At 37.7% G+C, this 22486-nt stretch overlaps 1 protein-coding gene across 1 annotated transcript; it reads left to right on the top strand.

The window, feature by feature from the left end:
• Positions 1-4642: 4642 nt before the first annotated feature.
• On the top strand, positions 4643-4957 carry LOC118845622 (cysteine-rich and transmembrane domain-containing protein 1-like). Its single transcript, XM_036753614.1, has one exon. It carries the CDS (start codon positions 4643-4645, stop codon positions 4955-4957), a length of 315 nt encoding a protein of 104 aa, XP_036609509.1.
• The last annotated feature ends 17529 nt before the right edge of the window (positions 4958-22486 follow it).

The raw sequence follows: 22486 nt of genomic DNA, 5'->3' as shown, positions 1-22486 counted from the left end.
CAGTGGCTGCTTCTGGGGCTCCCAACCTACAGATGGTAAAGGGATTAAACTACTGGTCAGAAGGAGATTTGCAGAGGTGTCTTTCATAGCACTGAGGCAGGACTCTTGCTTTGCCCACATGTGCATGTGGGTCCCATTCCTGGTTGGTAATCCCAGGTCAGGGAGGAGCACTAGCAGAACAGAGCTTGAGGCAGCAGAGGAGGGAGGACCCTCCTGACAGTTCCAGGGTGAAAAAAGAGTGCTCGTGGTCACTCATGGACAAGAGCACAAGCCATGAAGTTCCAAGGAAGAATGCCAACCTCTGGGTTTACATATCTAGTTCAAAAATGTGTTACACATGCAACTCACCCATGTGACCTAAAAGCATCACAAACATACTTCTTCAACCCACATGGTCTAGGCTTTCCCTTGAGGCAAGGAGGTCGTCAAAGACCCCTGATTTAATTAAAGAAACAAAGGCCGGACTCATCAAGGGCATTTGATTAAAGAGACGCTAAAAGGAAAAAAAAAACAGTAAAAAGGTCCCACCTTAATTACTATTACACAATTCTATAGAGTAATTTGTAACTATGCCCAAAGGATTGTAAAACCATGCATAGCCTTTGTCCTAGAAACACCACTACTAGGTCTATATTCTAAAAGAGATAAAAAAAAAGGAAAAGAACACATACGTACAAAAATATTTATAGCAGCTCTTTTCTGGTGATAAAGAATTAGAAATTGAGGGGATGCTGATCAGTTGGGGAATTGCTGAATGCGTTATCATATGTAATTATGATGGAATACTATTGTAGAATAAGAAATGATGACAAGGAAGCTCTCAGAAAAACCTAGAAAGACGTACATGGGTTGATGCAAAGTGAAATGTACTGGGTCCAAAGTTACAGCAATATTGTAATATGATCAGCTATGAATGACTTATCTATTCTTGCAATACAACAATCCAAGACAACTCTGAAGGACTTAGGATGAAAAATGCTATCCATCCCCAGAGAAAGAACTGATGGTGTCTAAATACAGATTGTAGCATCCCTTTTTTTACTATATTTTGAGTTTCTTTGGTCTATGTTTTCTTTCACAATGACTATTACACATATGTTTTTCACTACTACCCATACATAACATGTGGAATTTCTTGCCTTCTCAATGGATATGGGGGTGGGGAGGGAGGAAAACATGAGAATTTTGAACTCGAAGTTTAAAAAAAATGTTCAAGATTGTTTTTACATGTAAGTAGGTGAAATTAAATACTAAATCATACAAAGAAGTAAAAAGAATAATAGTTTTAGATGTAATATGTACAAATAATAGGTATTTTTTGGTTCTGGTCTGAGTCAATTGTGAAATAATAAACCAAATTTTGTCTTATTTTTTCTCTTGTTGTTCTTCATTTGAAATTAAATGATAGAGCCATTGTTCTTAGAAACAGGAGCTAAGTATATCTTAAAATTAGCCATGATTCTCTACATTATTATGGCAATGTAAATCAAGAAAATTTGCCTGACAGTTTTCAGATGAAGAAATGAAAGCTATTTATATTCAAATAAAATGCTCTACATCACCATTGATTACAGAAATGCATATCAGAACATCTCAGAGGTACCACATCAGATTAACTAAGATGACAAAACATGAAAATCATAAATGTTGGAGGAAATGTGGGAAAAGTGGAACACTAATGCATTGTTGGTGGAACTGTGAAGGGATCCAACCATTCTGGAGAACAACTTGGACCTCTAGCCAAGAGGATATAAAATTGTGCATACCCTTTGACCCAGCAATACCACTTTTGGGTCTGTATCTCAAAGAGATCATAAAAATAGGAAAAAAAACCCACATGCACAAAAATTTTTATAACAACTCTTTTTGTGGTGGGCAAGAATTTGAAATTGAGAGGATACCCATCAATTGGGGAATGGCTAAACAAGTTAAACCAGTTGTGGCATACGAATGTGACATACTATTGTTCCATGAGAAATGATGAGCAGGATATCTCCTGGGGGGCAGAGCCAAGACGGCAGTTGGAAAGCAGGGACTTTCCTAGGGCTCTCCCCCAGAATCCTCCAAACACCAATAAAAAATGGCTATGAACAAATTCTGGAACTACAGAACCCACAAAATAGCAGAGGGAAGCAGGGCTCCAGCCCAGGACAGCCTGGATGGTCCCTGGGTAAGGTCTATCATGCACAGAGCTGGGAGCAGAGTGGACCAGAGCCCAGCATGGGCTGTGCCCAGACCAGCCAGACTGGGAGCCAGGCAGAACAGGCCCTAGGGCCCTGAATCAGTGAGCTGTGGCAGTTACCAGACTTCTCAACCCACAAAAACCAAAGACAACAGAGAAGGTTAGTGGGAAAAGTTGCGGGGACAGAGTGGAAGGAGTTAGCAGTATTGACCACTGCCCTGGGGTCATTGGGGGTGATGCAGCTACATAACTGCAGCAGCAGTTGCTTCAGGCCCCAGGCCCAAATGCTGGGAGGAATTAAGTGGCAGATCTGAGCTGGAGTGCAGAGCTTGCTTAAGATCTCAGTCCAATCAGGGTTGGCGGTTCTAGGGGGAGGAGGAGCACTGGTGTGACAGAGCTGGCTGTATAGAAATAGCTCTGAAAAGAACAGCGCATTCCCTCAAGCTTGGAACAAAGTCCTCCCTACTGTACAATCAGTCATACCCTGACGAAAAACTCAAGGGTCAAGTAGTTGGCTGGGAACACAGCCAGGCAGCAAAAATGGACTCAGATTCAGACTCAGACTTTGGAATCTTGCTTTGGTGACAAAGGCAAACAAAACATAGAGCCAAAAGAAGTCAGTAAAGTCAAAACATCAAAAGCCTCCAAGAAAAACATGTACTGGTCTCAGGCCATGGAAGAGCTGAAAAAGGATTTGGAAAAGCAAGTTAGAGAAGTAGAGGAAAAATTGGGAAGAGAAAGGAGAATGATGCAAGAAAACCATAAAAAACAAGTCAATGACTTGCTAAAGGAGACCCAAAAAAATACTGAAGAAAACAAAACCTTAAAAAATAGACTAACTCAAACAGCAAAAGAGCTCTAAAAAGCCAATGAGGAGAAGAATGCCTTGAAAGGCAGAATTAGCCAAATGGAAAAGGAGGTCCCAAAGGCCACGGAAGAAAATGGTACATTAAAAATTATGATTGGAGCAAGTGGAAGCTAGTAACTTTATGAGAAATCAAGGTTTTATAAAACAGAACCAAAGGAATGAAAAAGTGGAAGACAAGGTGAAATATATCATTGGAAAAACCACTGAATAGGAAAATAGATCCAGGAGAGATAATTTTAAAATTATTGGACTACCTGAGAATCATGACCAAAAAAAGAGCCTAGATACCATTTTTCAAGAAATTATCAAGGAGAAGTACCCTGATATTCTGGAGCCAAAGGATAAAATAGAAATTGAAGGAATCCACCAATCACCTCCTCAAAAAGATCCCAAAAAGAAAACTCCTAGGAATATTGTTGTCAAATTCCAGAGTTCCCAGGTCAAGGAGGAAATACTGCAAGTAGCCAGAAAGAAACAATTCGAGAATTATGGAAAAACAATCAGGATAACACAAGATCTACCAGCTTCTACATTAAGGGATCAAAGGGCTTGGAATATGATATTCTGGAGGTCAATGGAGCTAGGGTTAAAACCAAGAATCACCTACCCAGCAAAACTGAATATATGCTCCAAGGAAAAATATGGATTTTAAATAAAATAGAGGACTTTCAAGCTTTCTTAGTGAAAAGACCAGAGCTGAGTAGACAATTTGACTCTCAAACAGAAGAATCAAGAGAAGCATGAAAAGGTAAACAAGAAAGAGAAATCATAAGGGACTTACCAAAGTTGAACTGTTTTGTTTACATTCCTACATGGAAAGATGATGTGTATAATTCATGAGACCTCAGTATTAGGGTAGCTGAAGGGAATGTACATACATGTATGAAGGGATGATATCTAAATAAATAAAATCAAATTAAGGAAAGAGAGAGGAATATATTGAGAGAGGGAGAAAGGGAGAGATAGAATGGGGTAAATTATCTCACATGAAATTGGAAAGAAAAAGCAGTTCTGTTGGAAGGGAAAAGGGAGCAGGTGAGGGGGAATGAGTGAATCTTGCTCTCATGGGAATTGACCTGAGGAGGGAATACCACACACACTCAATTGGGTATCTTAACCCACAGGAAAGAAGGAAGAAGGAGATAAAAAAGGGGGTACGATAGAAGGGAGGGCAGATAAGGGGAGGAGGTAATTAAAAGCAACACTTCCAAAAAGGGACAGGTCAAGGGAGAATATTGAATAAAGGTGGATAGGATAATAAGGAGCCAAATACAGTTAGTCTTTCACAACATAAGTATTGTGGAAGGGTTTTGCATAATGATACACACGTGGCCTATGCTGAATTGCTTGCCTTCTTAGGGAGAGTGGGTGGGGAGTGAAGAGGGGAGAGAATTTGGAACTCAAAATTTTTAAAAGCAGATGTTCACAAAATTTTTTTTTGCATGCAACTAGGAAATAAGATATACAGGAAATGGGGCATAGAAATCTATCTTTTGGGTTTCTTTCCCTCCCCTCCCCTCCAAGAGTGACTAACTGATGTCAGTGCCAGTAGCTTCAGCATTCTAGGCAGCAGAAAAGGTTTTCATTCCCACATGAATTATGGAAATCCTCCACCCTACTTAGACCCTGGCCCAACTGCCCCATATCCACCATATGTACAGCAACCAGGTGGTCCTCAAGCTTATTGTCCTGCTGGGACTCAAGGCCCATATCCAACCCCTAATACAGGGTATCCATACCAAGGCTATCCACAATATGGATGGCAGGACAGACCCCATCCAGAACCTCCCAAAATCACAGTGTATGTGGTGGAAGACCAAAGACGGGATGACACAGGCCAAGCCACCTACCTCACAGATTGCTGGACTGCTTTCTGTTGCTGTTACCTTTGGGACATGCTGACCTGAACAGTCTCAACCTCCTCTTACCAGAAGGCTTTGTATCCTCAATTGATGGAGTTCTGAGTCCTGATCTCTTTCTATTGCTATAATGAATGACAAGTTCTGCACAGATATCTCAACAACAGCATAATGGAATCCTAGAATAGTAGTGATTTTTTTGCTGTTTAATTTAATTTAGTGACATGATCTTTTTAAAGTTCATTTTCTAATTTTTGTCACACTTTAACAAATGTGCTAAATGATTTTTTGGCCAGAGGCTTGAATATGAAATTTATATTTATCATTTTAAATTGTTCTGTTCATAGCAGTGGCAAAATATGCAACAATACAAGCCAACGAATGATTTCTTTTCTAACTCCCTAATTATTGTTTCAATACTTCCTTGTCAATAAATTTTTCAAAAGTCACCCCCCCCCAAAAAAAGAAATCTATCTTGCCCTACAAGAAAGAAAGGGAAAAAGGGGATGGAGTAGGGACAGAAGGGAGGGCTGATTGGGGAACAGGGCAATCAGAATATATGCCATCTTGGAGTGGGGGGGGAGGGTAGAAATGGGGAGAAAATTTGTAATTCAAAATCTTGTGGAAATAAATGCTGAAAATGAAAAATATCAAATAAATAAATAATAATTTAAGAAAAAAAAGAACAAAAGAAGACATCATCAAGGAAAACTATTCTGATACTCTAGAGCCAGAGGGTAAAATAGAAATTGAAAGAATCCACCAATTGCCTCCTGAAAAAAAGATCCCAAAAAGAAAACTCCTAGGAATATTGTCACCAAATTCCAGAGCTCCCAGATCAATGAAAAAATACTGCAAGCAGCCAGAAAGAAACAATTTGAGTACTGTGGAAACATAATCAGGATAATACAAGATCTAGCAGCTTCTACATTAAGAGATCAAAGGGCTTGGAATATGATATTCTGGAGGTCAATGGAGCTAAGATTAAAAACAAGAATCACCTCCCCAGCAAAACTGAGTATCATGCTCCAAGGCAAAATATGGATTTTCAATACAATAGAGGACTTTCAAGCTTTCTCAGTGAAAAGACCAGAGCTGAATAGAAAATTCGACTTTCCAATAAAAGAATCAAGAGAAGCATGAAAAGATAAACAAGAAAGAGAAATCATAAGGGACTTACTAAAGTGGAACTGTTTTGTTTACATTCCTACATGGAAAGATGATGTGTGTAATTCATGAGACATCAGTATATGGGTAACTGAAAGGAATACACACACACACACACACACACACACACACACACAGAGAGAGAGAGAGAGAGAGAGAGAGAGAGAGAGAGAGAGAGAGAGAGAGACAGAGACAGAGAGACACAGAGAGACAGAGACACAGAGAGACAGAGAGAGAGAGGGTACAGGGTGAGTTAAATATGAAGGGATGATATATACAAAAATAAAATCAAATTAAGGGATGAGAGAGCAATATATTGAGAGAGGGAGAAAGGGAGAGATAGAATGGGGTAAATTATCTCACATAAAAGTGGCAAGAAAAAGCAGTTCATTGGAAGGGAAGAGAGGGCAGGTGAGGGGGAATGAGTGAACCTTGCTCTCATCGGATTTGACCTGAGGAGGGAATACCATACACACTATTAGGTATCTTATTCCACAGGAAAGAAAGAGGAAGGAGATAAAAAGGGGGGATGATAGAAGGGAGGGCAGATGAGGGAGGAGGTAATCAAAAGCAAATACTTTCTTAGAGGGACATGGTCAATGGAGACAATTGAATAAAGGGGATAGGATAGGAAGGAGCAAAATATAGTTGGTCTTTCACAGCATGAGTAGTGTGGAAGGGTTTTGCATAATGATACATGTCACTAATGTTGAATTGCTTGCCTTCTTAGGGAGGGTAGGTGACAAGGGAAGAGGGGAGAGAATTTGGAACTCAAAGTTTTAAAAGCAGATGTTGAAAAAAAGTTGTTTTTGCATGCAACTGGGAAATAAAATATACAGGCAATGGGGCATAGAAATCTATCTTGCCCTACAAGAAAGTAAGGGGAAAGGGGATGGGGGGGGTGGGGTGGCAGAAGGGAGGGCTGACTGGAGAACAGGTGTAGCCAGAATGGACTTTGTTTTCTTTGAATGACTCAGCTTGCCTCGTTGAGCTTCCCTGGACGCTGGGGCTTGCTCTTCCAGGGCAGGACCAGAGCTTCCTGTGTGATGAGTCGTGGGGCTGGCTGAGGGGAAGTATGTTAACGTGGTCTACGCTAGGGGGAAGGGCCAAGTCAAGAACCAATCGGCCCTGGTCGTTCAGGCGGCACTTGATGATGTCAAAAACTCTATAAGAGGGAAGACGACAGCTTGAAGATTCTCCTTTCCTTTTCTGGTTGGAGCCAGAGACACCTACAGCCGAAGCTGAGCTGCCGGTAGCAGAGCTGACTAGAGGCTAGTGGGTAATCTTCTTACCGTAGAGGGGAAGCATGTATACGATTTTGCCTTATACCATCTCGCTTCTCTGTGGCCTTCTGGTTACCCTTGTAAGGCGGACTTATTGGGCCTGGAAGCTTTTGATGAAAATATCAAAATGGGGACGCTGGTTTGTGGGCTTGTTATTGTGGAGTGTAAATACATGCTTTAGTTCTCCTGCCTTCTGCCTAGAGAATTCCTTATATCCTGCGGTTCCGGACCTTTTAGGCACATATGAGATTCTCTTTGAAATCATAAATTCTGCCTTCCTAATATAACAGGGCAATCAGAATATATGCCATCTTGCAGTGGGGGGAGGGTAGAAATGGGGAGAAATATGTAATTCAAACTCTCATTGAAATCAATGCTGAAAACCGAAATTATTAAATAAATAAATTTTTTTTTTAAAAAAGAAAGGGATCAAATGAAACATGGATCAGAAAAGAATCTTGAGTAACACAGTTAATCAATATTTGCGGCAGTATTTGAATTCAGTTCTTCTGGATTCCAAGCCTCATCCTTCGTCTGTTGTCAGATCTGCTTTCCCTCACAAAATTGATATGACAGAACTGTATAGAAACAGAGGAGTTTAAAATAATCTAAAATAGAAAATCCTGGATGGTTAAATTGTAACTGTAATTAAAACATTACAACCAGATGCCAATCTGTGTGTGATAATGGGGAAACATGCAATGTTACACTTAACATTTTCCAATCATGGAAAGACTATATAGGAAAGTATTTCTGATTTCTTAAAAATAGTTATACATTATTTAAGTAAAATAACACAATAGTGGGGCAGCAGGCAGAGGGGGTATGAGTTCTGCTACCATAAAAGAATTTCATGACTATTGTTAGTAATAATATGAAATATATTCTCAGACACACTCAGTTGAGCATGACTCTCAACATAGGTTTTTTGTAATTGACTTCACATTGAATTTTTATTTGGATATGGGTGAAATTTAAATATTATAAATATTAAATATTGACTGCACCCTCGCAAGATGGTGAGGCTTTGTACACATTTTAACATATTGACAAAATTATGCCATTATTTGCCATCTGATTATAACCTCCAATCTTATCCCAGCTATTGTGCTCTAATTTGATGTGAACAACTCCCATTGTTAATGGAAAGGAAAAGGATAATTTTATTGAGAAAGCTTTGCTTGACCCCAGCTACATGCTGGCTTAAGGCAAAGGAACTTCTGTGAAAAAGAGAAGACATCTGGTTCATTGTTTGAAGACTGGAAAATAGTAAATTATGTGATTCCAGCTTGATAATGAGTCTAATTTAATGAGCCACAGTAAACTGCAGTGTATAATATTAAAATTCATCTGTTTGCAGTTTATATTCACTTCGAGGAAAATATTTCATTTTTGTCACATTGAAGGCTTCAATTGGTTGTGGTTTTTAAAGAGCTTGAAATGAACAACAACAACAACAACAACAAAGGAGGAATGAATAATGCTAGTGTTTAAAAATAAATCAATTCAATTAAATAAACATTTATTGAGCACCAAAGTCTGTAGAATTCTTTTCAATAAGCATCCATAGATTACTCCTGTGAAAACCCTATGCTATTCTTTGGGGAGCAGCGGGGCATGAAGACAACTTAGGCATAGACCCTGCCCTAAGAAGGTTGCAAGCTAGTCAAAGAGACAAGATATGAATCTAAAAAACCAAGATATAAAAACAGAACAGTGTGACACTGTTGGGAGTATAGTGGATCTGAATTTAGGAAAGACCTAGGTTAAATTCTACTTCCCATTCCTATTAACTACATGACCATGGCGCAGTCACTTATTCTTTCTTAATCTTCAAATTTTCACTGCTAAAGTGGGTGTGATATCTCCTTTCATTTGTTTAGGAAGTGGGAGAGTATGAGTCCAGAATTCTACCCGTGCTGCCAGATATGCCCAATGGGTCAGTTGGTTTCAATTAGTTTTTGTTGTCGTGGTTGTGGTTGTTCTTGTGGTTGTTGTTGTCATTAGAAGTTTCACTGTTAGAAAAAATGGAGGGCTATGACTTTGAAAGCATCAATAAAATCTAAAGAAAATAAAAAAGGAACATGGAACAATAAAAAAATGGGAGTGATGATAACTACATTACATAACTCAGAGTTGTAGAGCCTCAAATTAAATAATGTTTGTAATACACATTGCAAACTTTAAATGCTACGTTAAGCAAGTAAGCAATATATGAGCTTTCTTTTTCTTTTGTTTTTCCTCCCCAGAGGGTAGAATCTAGAACAATAGAAAGGAGCAATAGGAAGATCAATTTAGGCTTATTATCAAGTGGGAGAACATCTAACAACTTGACTTTTTTTGAAGGTTGGATGAGATGCCTTGAGTTTCCAATTAATTTGTAATCTATGCTTCCAAGGCCCTTCATTGAATGTAATTTTTATTTTATTATGATCCCAAAAGATTACATGAATATTTCTTCTTTTATATTTGTGTGAAGTTTTTATGCACTAATATATGGCCATTTTGTGAAGGTGCCATGACAGCTGAGAAAAAAGATGTAGACCTTCCAATTCTCATTTAGTTTTCTCCAGAAGTCTATCACGCCTTAAAAGCAGGTATTAGCCAGTATATACTGAGGATAAATGAACACTGATGAGGTGTACCTATGTATTTATGAGGAACATTATAGTGGGGTTTCCAAAGTGGTCTTTGTTTTGGACCAGAAGGCCTCTAAAGCCACTTTCAATATTCAAATTATTATTCCATTAAAGACCAGTTATCTTAACCATCATCAGCAACACCATCATCAACATAAATATTATTGAAGGTACTACTGAGGAAAGAAGTACATAGTGAGTATTATGGGAAAAGTACAGACAATGAACACAAGAAAGTTTAGAATATGGAGTGGTCACTTTCAACCAATAGGATTAGAATGTTGCTTGGAGAATATTGTGTTTACATAGGGAATTTATGAATGAGGGGGACTTATACAGGAGAATAAAAATAAGGAGGGAATTCTAGACTAGAAGAAAAACATGTGGAAAGAAAAAAAAATTTAAATCCAGGATAGGTGTTCTCTAATACAAGTTTCAAGCAAGAAAACACCTAAAAATTGAGGCTCAAAAGAGCAGTTGTAACCCAGGATGGAGAGAGCTATGAACCATAGTTTAGATAGCTTAAAATTTTGAATCCTTAAATATTTGACTGAGATACTGATTCAACCAAAATGGTCTTTAAAAAAACATCAATCTGATATATATATATATATATATATATATATATATATATATATATATATATATATAACCGTTTAAAGGACAAGAGTCCTTTGAAGAACAGTCAGGATTTTAAGCAATAAAGGTCAGAAATGGCTTGATGAAATAAGAATGGAAAAAGGGGGTGAGGGAATTCACTGAGAAGCTGAGATATCAAAGGGTGAAACAGCACGGAGGAAGACACACACCCTATATAGCAGAGGAATTGTCAACAAGAGGGCATGTGCGTTCATGGGACACACAACTTAAGGGCTTGGGTCAGCATCATGTAATTTCATTTTCCAGAAGATGAATAGAGGCAGTATATTAATGAATGTCTAAAATATCATTAACATTGATAAATTACATTTTTCTGAAAAAGTGGAACTGATTACTGTTTCTCAGAATAACCTTTTATGCAAAGAAAGCGGAAAAGGAGTGGAGGAATTAAGTTGTTATTATAATTGCAAGCATTAATAGATTATGCCTTCATGGAGGCATCCAGTTTGGTTCCTTCAGAAACAGTATATCTTAGAAATAGAAAGGACTTTAGAAGACATCTAGCTCAACCTTTGCCTTGGTCACAAATTATTTTATAATATCCAAGGCAACTAATAGTTTTAGCTTTGCTTGAAGTCATTAGAGACAAGGGCTTGCTACGTACCAAGGGAGCCCATTCAACTCTGGGATAGTTCAAATTATTAAGAAACATTTCCTTTTATCCATGTTAAATCTGCTATTCTCACCAAGCATTCCTTCTACTTGCCTCTTGGACTAAGAAGAACAAGTATAATGCAGTTTTCTATGTAAAAGTCATTCAAATTCTTAAAGAGAGTTATTGCTTGGCTTCTTGAGGCTAAGAATTTGAATTATTTCAGTTAACTCATATTAAATATTTTCTAGTTTTTGTGTAATTCTTATTGCATTCCTATGGACATGCTCCAGATGGTCAGTGTTCTTTATAAAATATGCTACACCAAAGTGTGTGTGTGTGTGTGTGTGTGTGTCTGTGCATGTATAGGAATGCAATAAGATAGATAGATAGATAGATAGATAGATAGATAGATAGATAGATAGATAGATAGATATGACATATTTTGCCTGATAAGTGCAAAATACATTGCGACCATTGTATCCCCCTTTTGAGAAATCATGCATTATGAAATACTGACTAGTTTAGTACAGCAGTGTTAAAGAGATGGAGTGGTGTTCAAGATCATTGAACTGATTCTATCTGCTTCTCATTTTATTGCTTATTTACTGTCCAGATGAGTTTCCTATTATGAAATCTTGTTCCATTCTGGAAATTTCACATCAAAAGATAAAGCATTTTCTTTATTTTTTGAAAACTCTGAGTCCCTAGTCAGAGAAAGTACTTCTGGTAAGATTTCTCAGTGATACAACTGTATAATTCTGATCTGGCCATGTTTCCCCTAGGTACACCAAAACTTGAAAATGACATTGGTTAAAACTACTGATAAAGACAAAGTAAACATTTAAAATAAATAAGGGGTACACAGACAATTCCTCTTGTCCAAAGGAAAAGGCTTCAAACTAATGGGGTGAAAGGAGATAGAGGATAAGGAGATATATACTTTTAGACTAGTAGAGATTTAAGAAGCACTGTTTCTATTTTAGCATACTTTGTGCCCAATCAGCCTTACTCCCAGAGTCCTGACCCCATTCTTTTTATACATTAGGTATGTTTGTGATTCTGATCTCCCAGCTCCATGTGTTTCATACACCTACCCTGTCTCCATTCCCATGTGTTATCTGCTCATTTTGCCAAGAGTTAGGCTTCTACATGAGTCTGTTGCCAAGACTTAGTGAACATACTTTTAAAGATCATTTCAGAGGAATGGACTATCATTCTCTATCCTAAATCCTTTCTGATTTATTCAAAAGACTAACTTACCACTTATAAAACAATTACTTGGCATCACTATATTTAATAGTTCACCTAAACTTTTTTTTTTAATTTGATCCATTTGTCTGTGAATAGGGCTAGAAAATGCAACTCCCTTACTACGAAAATAACATTAACATTTTCAGCTGCCATGACCAACTCTTGACTCATGTTGGGATTGTGACACACTAAAAATTTGAGACATCAGTACTCCCACACCCAGGAACTACTGTCTAACCATGCATCCCCAATCATGTATGTGTGAAGATTATTTTTAAGTTAACTATAGCCTTTTTAAACTAACCTCTCTGAAATCATATTTTATAAGTCAGCCCATTATTCTGTCAAGTTTTTTTAATATCCTGATTCTGTCACATAAGCTGTTATTTCCAGAATTCTATAATCTGCAAAATCACTAAATATGCTACCAATACCTTAATTTATGTTAATATTTGGCGGGATAGATCCTGGGCAGAGGGAAGGGGAGGGCACCACATTAATAACACCTTAGATGTTAACATCAACCCATGAGTAGCTCACATGTGACTTTCCTAATTCTACCAATTCTCTGTCTACCTAAATGCACTTCACATAGCCTATAACCACATCTTGTCCATGATAATGATGTATACACAAACACACACACATAAGGATACAGATGCACGTGTGTGTGTGTGTGTGTGTGTGTGTGTGTGTGTGTGTAACAAGAATGCTTCTTGCAACTGCTATGGAGGTGTGAGGCCAATAAGACCAACACAAAGGAGGACTGCTAGCATGAGTTCTTTGATCTGCATTTCTAAGTATATCAATTTTAAGGGGTTTATAATCTCACTTTAATTAAACATCTATATACATACACATATAACTATATGCATATGTATGTATGTGCGTATGTATGTAGGTATACCATTCACTTAGTTCAGGAGAAAAAGTCAGCACCCCGTACTTCGGAGAAAACACGAACAGAAATTACAAGCAGAAGTTATATAGACAGACCTAGTAACACAAATCAGCAGACAGGGCTTCTAACTGTCTGTCCATAGTAATACATACATAGTTAGCAGAGAGAGAAGCACCAGCATCTGGGTTTTCAAAGCTGGTGGGAAGGTCTCCTTAACGGCTAAGTGGAGTCTCATATGGCCAAGTCACAGGAATACTCCTCCAATGAGTGAGCCCCAAAGCAAAATATCAGAGTATATATACACTTGGGTGAAAAGGCATCACAACCATGTGACTCAAACTCATGTGACTTAGGCTTTCTTGAGACTTAAGCAGGCCATCAAAGACTCAATTCAATCAAAAACTCCTGATTCAAACAAAGGCAAGACTCAATCAAAGTCACTTGATTGACTTAGTATTGAGAAGCACTCCAAAAGAAAAAAAAAACAGCAAAAAGTCCCACTTTACTTGTCATTACATTCCACCCCTCCAGGGTCCTTGGCTTTACAATGTAAATGGATATGGACCCTGGAACAAATAGAGATACTATTTTTTGTGATCCCATCATATAATGACTTATTAGTAAGGTGGCCATATAGTCTTAAATAAAAACATATCATTCAGTACATCATAACATTTCTGAGAATGCCCACATAGCATATATCATTGTTTAATAAACTAGACCATAACATTCATAGCAACATAGTTATGTAAAACATCATTCAACAGCATTCCCAAAAATACTCATTTATACAAACAGGGGTTCCCAGGCCAGGGTCTTCCCTAGAACAACATAACATCCTTAAGGGGTAGCCAAAATTACAAATACCATCTACCCCTAGGACACAGAAAGTTACAATTTCTTCAGTCAATACAGAGTGTCCAAGTAAAGTCCTTCTTGGGGGTGTGTCCTTCTCCCCACACTGCTCCAGCCCCTGCTTCCAAGTCCTGATGGGAGCTGGGCAACAAAGCCAACAGGGTGGGGTCCGTGGGGGTCCAAGACACTTCCCCCCATGCACCATAGACAACTCCATCCTCCCCCTGGTTCCCAAACTGTCCCAGGAGGATGAAGCAGAAAAGCATGCTCAGTGCCTTGCTGCGAAGTTTTTATCTTGCTGCAGAGCTGAATTCTGAGCTCTGGGGTTCATGGTCCTCCCATAGCAGCTGGCTGCTTCTGGCTTCTGCCCAAACCCAGATACAGGCAGTTCTCTATTCCTCTGAGCTGTCAGAGGTCTCCTCTGCCCTCTTGGAGGCTCCTCTGTGCTCTCAGATGGTCTCCTCTGTGCTCTGGGAAAGTCGCTTCTGTGCTGTTGGAGGCTCTTCTGTGCTCTTGGAAGGCTCTCCCACCTCTTTTTCCATGACTCCACAGAATCATAGCTTACACAACTGGGAAACAAACAATTATCCCAGCCCCTTTATTTTTCTTTTAGTTTGTAGATCCTGCCCAACTAAGCCATTTTGTAACAACAATGCTGGTAGCAGCTCCTGTGGAGGTATAAGACCAACAACAGGACCAACAGCACAAGCACACAGGAGGGCTACTAGCACAGGTTCTTTGATCTGCTTTTCTAAGGAAAGCAACTTTAAGAGGTTTACAATCTCACTTTAATTAAACATAAATATATCATTCACTTAGTTCAGGGGAGACTTCAGAGAAAACACAAACAGAAATTACAAGCAAAAATTATATAAACAGAGCAAATAAAACAAATCTGCAGACAAGGCTTCTGTCTCTCCATAGCAATATATACATATTTCCAACATCTAGGTTTTCAAAGCCAGGGGGTGGGCGCGCCTCCTTAACATCTACCCAAAGTCTCATCTGGCCAAGTCACAGGAACACTCTTCCAATGAGTGAGCCCCAAAGCAAAATGCTAACCTCCTAGTATATATACACTTCTTCAAGATCACATGGCAGCACAACCATGTGACTCAAACTCAAGTGACTTAGGCTTTCTTGTGACCTCAGCAGTTAATTAAAGACTCTTGATTCAATCAAAGACTTTTGAATTAAACAAAGGCAAGACTCAATCAAAAGCACTTGGTTGCCTTACTGCTGAGAAGCACTCCAAAAGAAAAAAAACAACAAAAAGTCCCACTTTGCTTGCCATTACTATATACATATACATACATACATATACACAAACACATATACACACATTTATATATGTATACATGTATGTATATGTATGTGTATATATGTATATATTACATATTTTATATGTGTGTGTATCTCTATATGTCTGCATGTAAATTCTTGAATGAAATCTACTTATTCTATTATTATGAGGGTATTCTCTTCTACCCCACTATTCATGCTGCTGGGTGGTGCAGCAGGTAGAGCTCAGAATTTGGAGTCAGATCTCATTTAAATCTTCTTCATATATGTACTTAGCTCTTCAACCTTGGACATGTCACTTAAACTCCCAGTGTCTCATTTTCCTCTTCTATAATATACAATAACAGCACCTATTGTTACTGTGAGGATAAAATACCTAAACATATGGAAAATGCTTAAACAAACTTAAAATACTACATACATATTATTATCATTATAATCATTACCCTATTGTAGCACTATTTATTCTAATAATTTGTTTTTTTAAGACATTTGGCTTTGGGTTAGTCAAGAAGTGATTATTAAGCTCCTGCTATGTGTGTGGCCCCATGATAAGCACTGGGGATTAAAAAGGAGAGGCAAAAGATACTCCTCGCCCTACAAAGCTCATAATCTAATGGGGGAGCAACAAGCAAACATATATGCCCAATCAAGCTCCATATAGTACAAATAGGAAAAAAAAATTAAAAGAGGGAAAGGACAAAGAATAAAAGGAGTTGCAAAGGTTTCCTGTACAAGACAAGGATTTAGTTGTGACTTGAAGGAAGCCAGGGAAGTCATTAGGCAGAGGTGAAGAGGGAGAGCATTCTAGATAAGGGAGATTGCCAGAGAAACTGTCTAGAGGTGAGAAAGGGAGTGCCTCATTCCCTCATATAAAATTAAGTGAAGACAAGTATTGCTGGATTTAAGAGTATTTGGCAAGGAATAACATGTAAAAGAAAGAAAAAAAGTGGTGGAAGGGGAGCTGTATTATAAAGGGCTTTGAAAATCAAATGCAGGAGTTTTTTATTTGATTCTGAGGTACAAGAAGTATCCACTGTAGTTTATTGGTTGTGTGTGGAAGTGGGGTGGTGACATGATTGGACCTACTGATTTGGAAAACTACTTGGGTAGCTGAATGGGGAATGGATTGCGGTGAGGAGAAATTCGAGGGTCAGTTGCAATAAACCATCAAGCTATTGCAATAATCCAGGCATGAGATGATATGGGCCTGCACTGGAGAATTATCAAAGGAGAGAAGGGGCCTATTCAAGAGACAATGCAAAGGCAAATTTGTCAGGCCTTGGTAACAGATTGGATATGGATGTGTGTAAGATTGAGGAGCTGTGGATGACACAGATTCTGTCCTTTTTCACTCTTTCTTTCCTTCCTTTTTTCTCTTTCTCTCATTCCTCTTTCCCTCCCTCCTTCCTTCCTTTCTCCCTTTCTCTCTCTCTCTCTCTCTCTCTCTCTCTCTCTCTCTCTCTCTCTCTCTCTCTCTCTCTCTCTCCCCTCCATCCCTATTTTCCTTCTCTCTCCACTTCTCCACTTTGGAGAAGAAAGAAAAAAGCAAAACAAATATGCATAGGCAAACAAAACCAAATCACCAGTTGGCCATGCTTGATAATTGCTGTGTAATTCTGTATCTTTAGTGAATTATCTCTCTGTCAAGGGGCTTCATCATCAGTCCTCTGCAACCCTAGTTGGTTGGTTGGTCATTGTGTTGTTCATTGTTCAGGCTGACCTTTCTTTACTATGTTGTGATATAGATAGATAGATAGAGATAGAGATATATACATATGTGTGTGTATAATGTTATGATCTCTAAGGTCTGTTTATATATAATATGTGTGCACACATATACATATATACACATATATACATGTACACATGCACAAACATATATGTATATATGCATGTATGTGATGTATGTGTATGTGTGTATATGTGTGTACTCATACAAGTCTTCCTAAGTTTCTCTAAAATCATTGCTTTTATAATTTTTTACTGCCCAATATTTTTATTGAAATATACTATAATTTCTTCAGCTGTTGCTTATTTGATGGGTACCCTTTCATTTCCAGATCTTCATCATGACAAAAAAAAAACCGCTTATATAAATACTTTTTGTAATAAGAATCCTTTTTCTTCTTTCTTGGATTTCTTTTTCCTATAGGTCTGGTAGCATTATTTCTGGGTGAAGGGGTATGCACCACTTCATGCCTTTGGAGACATAGTTATAAACTGTTTTCTGGAATGGATATACCATAGGCTATATTTCTTAGAATCAAAGAATGTTAAAACTGGAGCAGACCTTAGAGATCATAATGTTCCATCCTTGCAGTTGACACACAGGGAAACTAAGGCCCTATTTCAAAGGCCTCAGAGTTAAGAGAAATGATTTGCTGAAGGCACACACATAGTAAGTATAACCGTAAGATTTAAACCTAGGTCTTTGGATTGTATTTTTTTTTTTCATTTTGTTGATCACATTCAGTGTTTTTGTTAATTATTTGATATCATGAAGATAATTTATTTCCTCATTTCTTGTATTCCAATCAACAATAATGTGGACCCAATAATTCCTCACTGGATACACAATCTTTTAGATGTGAGTATTTCCTTCATGGATGCAGATTATAGCACATGAATGCTTGTAATTCCTATGTAATTTTGTCCAGGTTTTCTCATAATCTGAGCTCAGGGGGATTCACTTAACAAGCTGAGTATCTTTCTCATCTTATTATCATATTACATGGGCACTTGGGCTTACCACTCATTATCCCTTGTCCTCTCTATGTGATAAGACCATCTCCCCCCGCCAATTACATATTATTTTGATGATGTCCTTTCTACTGCTTTTTCTTTGAAGTTCATTATTTATAATGTGTTATAACCTATGTATCCTCAGCACAGGCTTCTACACAGCCCTTAGAGTTGTCTTCAAGTACAATTCTTTGGAAACTGTCTTGTTCCATGACTCACAGCTATATAACAACACTGAGAGAATCTTGGTGTGAAGCATATGGGCCCTCTGTTTCCAGGAGTGATTCCATATGTTCTGGTTGGCAGGTGACATTATACAAGGTAGTATCAGGCCTCAGGAGATGGTAGCACCTCCAAAATTAAATCCATCATCATTCAAAAAAGGCTGCCCTACCTAGTCATACAGGACAAATAAAATGGGTCAACAACTAAAGAATGTTCATAACTTACACTAGATGAGGCAGTTGGACAGTCAACCTGTAGAATTCACCCTGAGAATGCATGTTTCCTATCTTTGCATGTATACATGTGTATATATCTGCATATGCATATGAATAAAATTTACATCTAAAATTTAAACAACCAAATATGTATTTAGTGACATATGTATATTTAATATACACATATTCAGTGATATATTTCCATTTTAAATATTTATATATGCTTGAAATATATACTTGCATGCATATATACATTATGTATTTTTACATATAGATATATATTCACTGACACACATGTATATTTAGGCAACATATATAAGACAGATTTTATAATGAGTAAGTTAACATTCTTGTATGCTCACTAAATTAAATCCCTGAATCAAGCAAGATTATCTCAACTCTCTATAGAAATACATTCATTGAGTTAAGATTTAAGATAATCTTATACTGTTGTCATAAGTAACATTCATTTGAAGAATGTTTCTGTGCCTTTTGCAAAACCATAGGCGAACAGATTGTCCATTAACTTACCCACTGACGCTTATATAAGGAACTACATAAATTCTATTTCTAAGGGAGTGCCAAAAAAAAATTGTCAGATGAACTTGGATGGTTTCTTTGTTTGGAAAATGAGAATGATATTACCAGACATGTTTCCATTTTTGCCTCAGCTGCCAGGAAGCTCAGAACTAAATTCAGTGTGCAATGACAGCAGCTTCTCCTTGCTAAATACCAGGTAGCATTGATTTTATTCCTCCTTTAAACTTCTGTTCTGGGGCTAACTCCAGCTATCTAATCCTAAATGTGTTTAAATTTGTAACCCGTACGCATTCCTCTTTGTTGGCAGGAGGGGTAAAACTCCCAAATCAATCACTCAACCAAACTACCAGCATGGGTATGTATTAAGTATCCTCTATATATCAGGTAAATAAACACATCAATGAATAGCTAACGATATGATACTTTCCTGTGTTAAAAAATAAAAGCCTTTTACTTCTTGAATATCTATCTTTATTCATCAGCATCTGACTTACAGGAAACTATTTCTGAGTCACTTAGTACTCTCTCATTTCTTCCATGATCATGTGTATTCTCTGTTTATATGTTGTGTTCCCCTTGATCCTTAAGGGTAAGAAATCTCTTTTCATTTTGAATTAGTTTCCTCAGTGCCTAGCAGAGTGCCTTGTCCACAATGAATGCTTAAAAATAAGTTGTTGGCTTGGCTTGGTAACATTCATCTATTGCTTCCTGCTCCTTGTTGATGCCCTTGTATTTCATTTTCCTGCCTTATATTGTATTGCTTTATTTTTATATTTTAATTCAATAAATCTAATTTTAATTTAATGCATTTACTAAGTCTGATCTGTTTAGATTTAATAAATCTAATAATATCACTGTATCAAGGATTGGAAGCCAGATAAAAAGGATAAAGCCCATCTAGCCTAAGGGGCTCATTTTACAGATGAATAAACTTGAGGTTGGGGTGGTTAAGTGATTTGACCATGATCACAGAGTTAGTAAGTTACCTAGTTGGCACATGAACCCAGGCTTCCAGATTTCATATTCAGTATTGGAATACAGGCCTGCGTTGAAAATGGTGCACTTTCTACTGTAGCCTTCTGCTACATAATACAGAAAAATAAATGATGCATTGCTTTCACCCTTAGAGCATAGCAAACAATATATACAGTTGTTCTCAACTCCAAATCAATAGTAGTAACTCTAACAGCGAGCCTTTTGAATGGTATTCAGGGGTTTTCAAGGAGTTTCCCATGTGGTGTCTCATTCAATCCTTACAATAATCTCATGAAACAGGTACTATCATTGTCTTAATTTTACAATTGAGGAAACTGAAGTGGAACAAGGCCAAGTAACTTGCTCAGGGCCATCCAGTGAGCAAATGATATAGGCTCTATTTGAATTCAGGTCTTCCTGGCTCCTATTCCCATGGCCCAGCTATTGTAGTTGCCTCTTAAGTAAACACATCTGGCTTGCACTAGGAATATTACACTTCACATGAAGGCATTCACTTTTCTCCGTTCTTGGCCTGATTTTATGTCAAATAGAAAAATGCATATTCACTGAATATTTTGCCATGTATTAGCTGTAAAATTCTTTAAGTACTATTTGGATTAATTCATTAAACCTGGGTGGCACCCAGAAATGTATATTTGGGGGTCACTCAATGAATATATTTCCAAATTCTTCCAGTGTAGTGAAACTAGCAGGTGGCGAGAACATGGCAGGCAGTTTTTGGAGGTGGTATAGCATTTTCAGGACACTAGGGTTCCATTTCTTGAACTGCAATTCGCAAGAAAATCAAAGCAACTAACACGTTCCTAGGGACTCATTGATGACTAGGAGAATCTGGCTCATCATGCTGAGATGATGAGACAGCAGTCCTGGGAATGTCATCCACTGGTGATGAGCACTTAGGGAGAAATAAACTATTACATTCAGGACATCCTCTGCATTTTCTTAGGAATCTCTGTTGCGTGTATGGAAGCCCTTCAAATGTCTCTTAACTACTAGGTCCCGAGGAAATGAGATTTTATTGTCATTTCCTTAGCTTATGCATTGAGGAGAAGGATTATTGCCATTTATTTATTTCCCTATGATTTCAGGTTATCTATTTGAACTCTATACACTTTGTTTGTATAAAAATAAATCATATGGCTTAGTTTGAAGTCTGAGTGAGATTTCTTTTGTGTTTTTGACAGTACAATAGCTACGAAAAGAACTCCCAAAGCAACCTCTGAATTCTCTGCATCTCAAAGTATTCTTTCATGTTACCACATCAATGTGCACAGAAGGTAATTTTGAAAAACAGAAGTGTTTGCTCTATTCATTTTAGGCAGCTTTTAAAATTGCATAAATTAAATGCTTAATACTGTTAACCACTGTAGTGTTTTGGAACAGTTTAATGGGTCATTTACCTATTCTATCCATGCCCTGAGCAACATACGGTAGCAAGACCTGCCTCCGTAGTAAAGCATAGTTTTTTTTAATACCAAACACACAAACTATGACGTACTACATTGCCACAATGGATCTGTGATTTCCTTGATGTGTGGACTGCATTCAGAGATGCAGATTATGGCCTATCCATGCTTGCTTATCGTTATGTGATTCTCATCTTAGTCTACCAATAAATTCATTGTTTGGGGCCTACCCACAATAAGTAAATAGACTTTCAATAGGTCGTTTAATTAAGCCTCTTGAAGTACATTTTTTTCCAGGTACTGTGCTGGGTATTGGAGGGAAAACAAAAAAAACATCAAAAAATAGATAGATATATGTGTATTTATGTATATGTATATGAATGTATATATACATATGGATACGCATAAGTATATGTATGGACATGAAAATAAAATAAAAATAATAAAAATGAAATAGTCCCAGTGTTCATGGAGTTCACATTCTGCCCCAAAAGATAAATTTATAAGTCAATAGGCATGTGTAAAATATATACACAATAAAGGGCACATATTTGAGTGCTCTGCATGAACCATTGGAATAGGGGTTAGATTAGAAAAGACTTTATGAGGAAGGTGGCCATAACTGATTCTTAAAGGAAACTAGGAATTATAGTAGGTGAATGTGGGAGGGAGTACAGACTACGTATAACAGGCATCCAGTGCAAAAGGAAAAAGACTAGAGAGGAAGTGTCAGGAACACATAAAACAAAATAGGCCAGTATGGCTGGAGTATAGACTGTATGGGGAGGAGTAATGAT

This window comes from Trichosurus vulpecula, chromosome 4 (assembly GCF_011100635.1).
Source record: "Trichosurus vulpecula isolate mTriVul1 chromosome 4, mTriVul1.pri, whole genome shotgun sequence".
In the NCBI taxonomy this organism is placed as follows: domain Eukaryota; kingdom Metazoa; phylum Chordata; class Mammalia; order Diprotodontia; family Phalangeridae; genus Trichosurus; species Trichosurus vulpecula.
The sequence above is the reverse complement of the archived record's forward strand: the minus strand, read 5'-3'. Positions and strand labels throughout refer to the sequence as shown.

What these genes read in the sequence shown, in the direction of transcription:
- LOC118845622 (XM_036753614.1), top strand. Translation starts at nt 4,643, where the DNA reads ATGAATTATGGAAATCCTCCACCCTACTTAGACCCTGGCCCAACTGCC.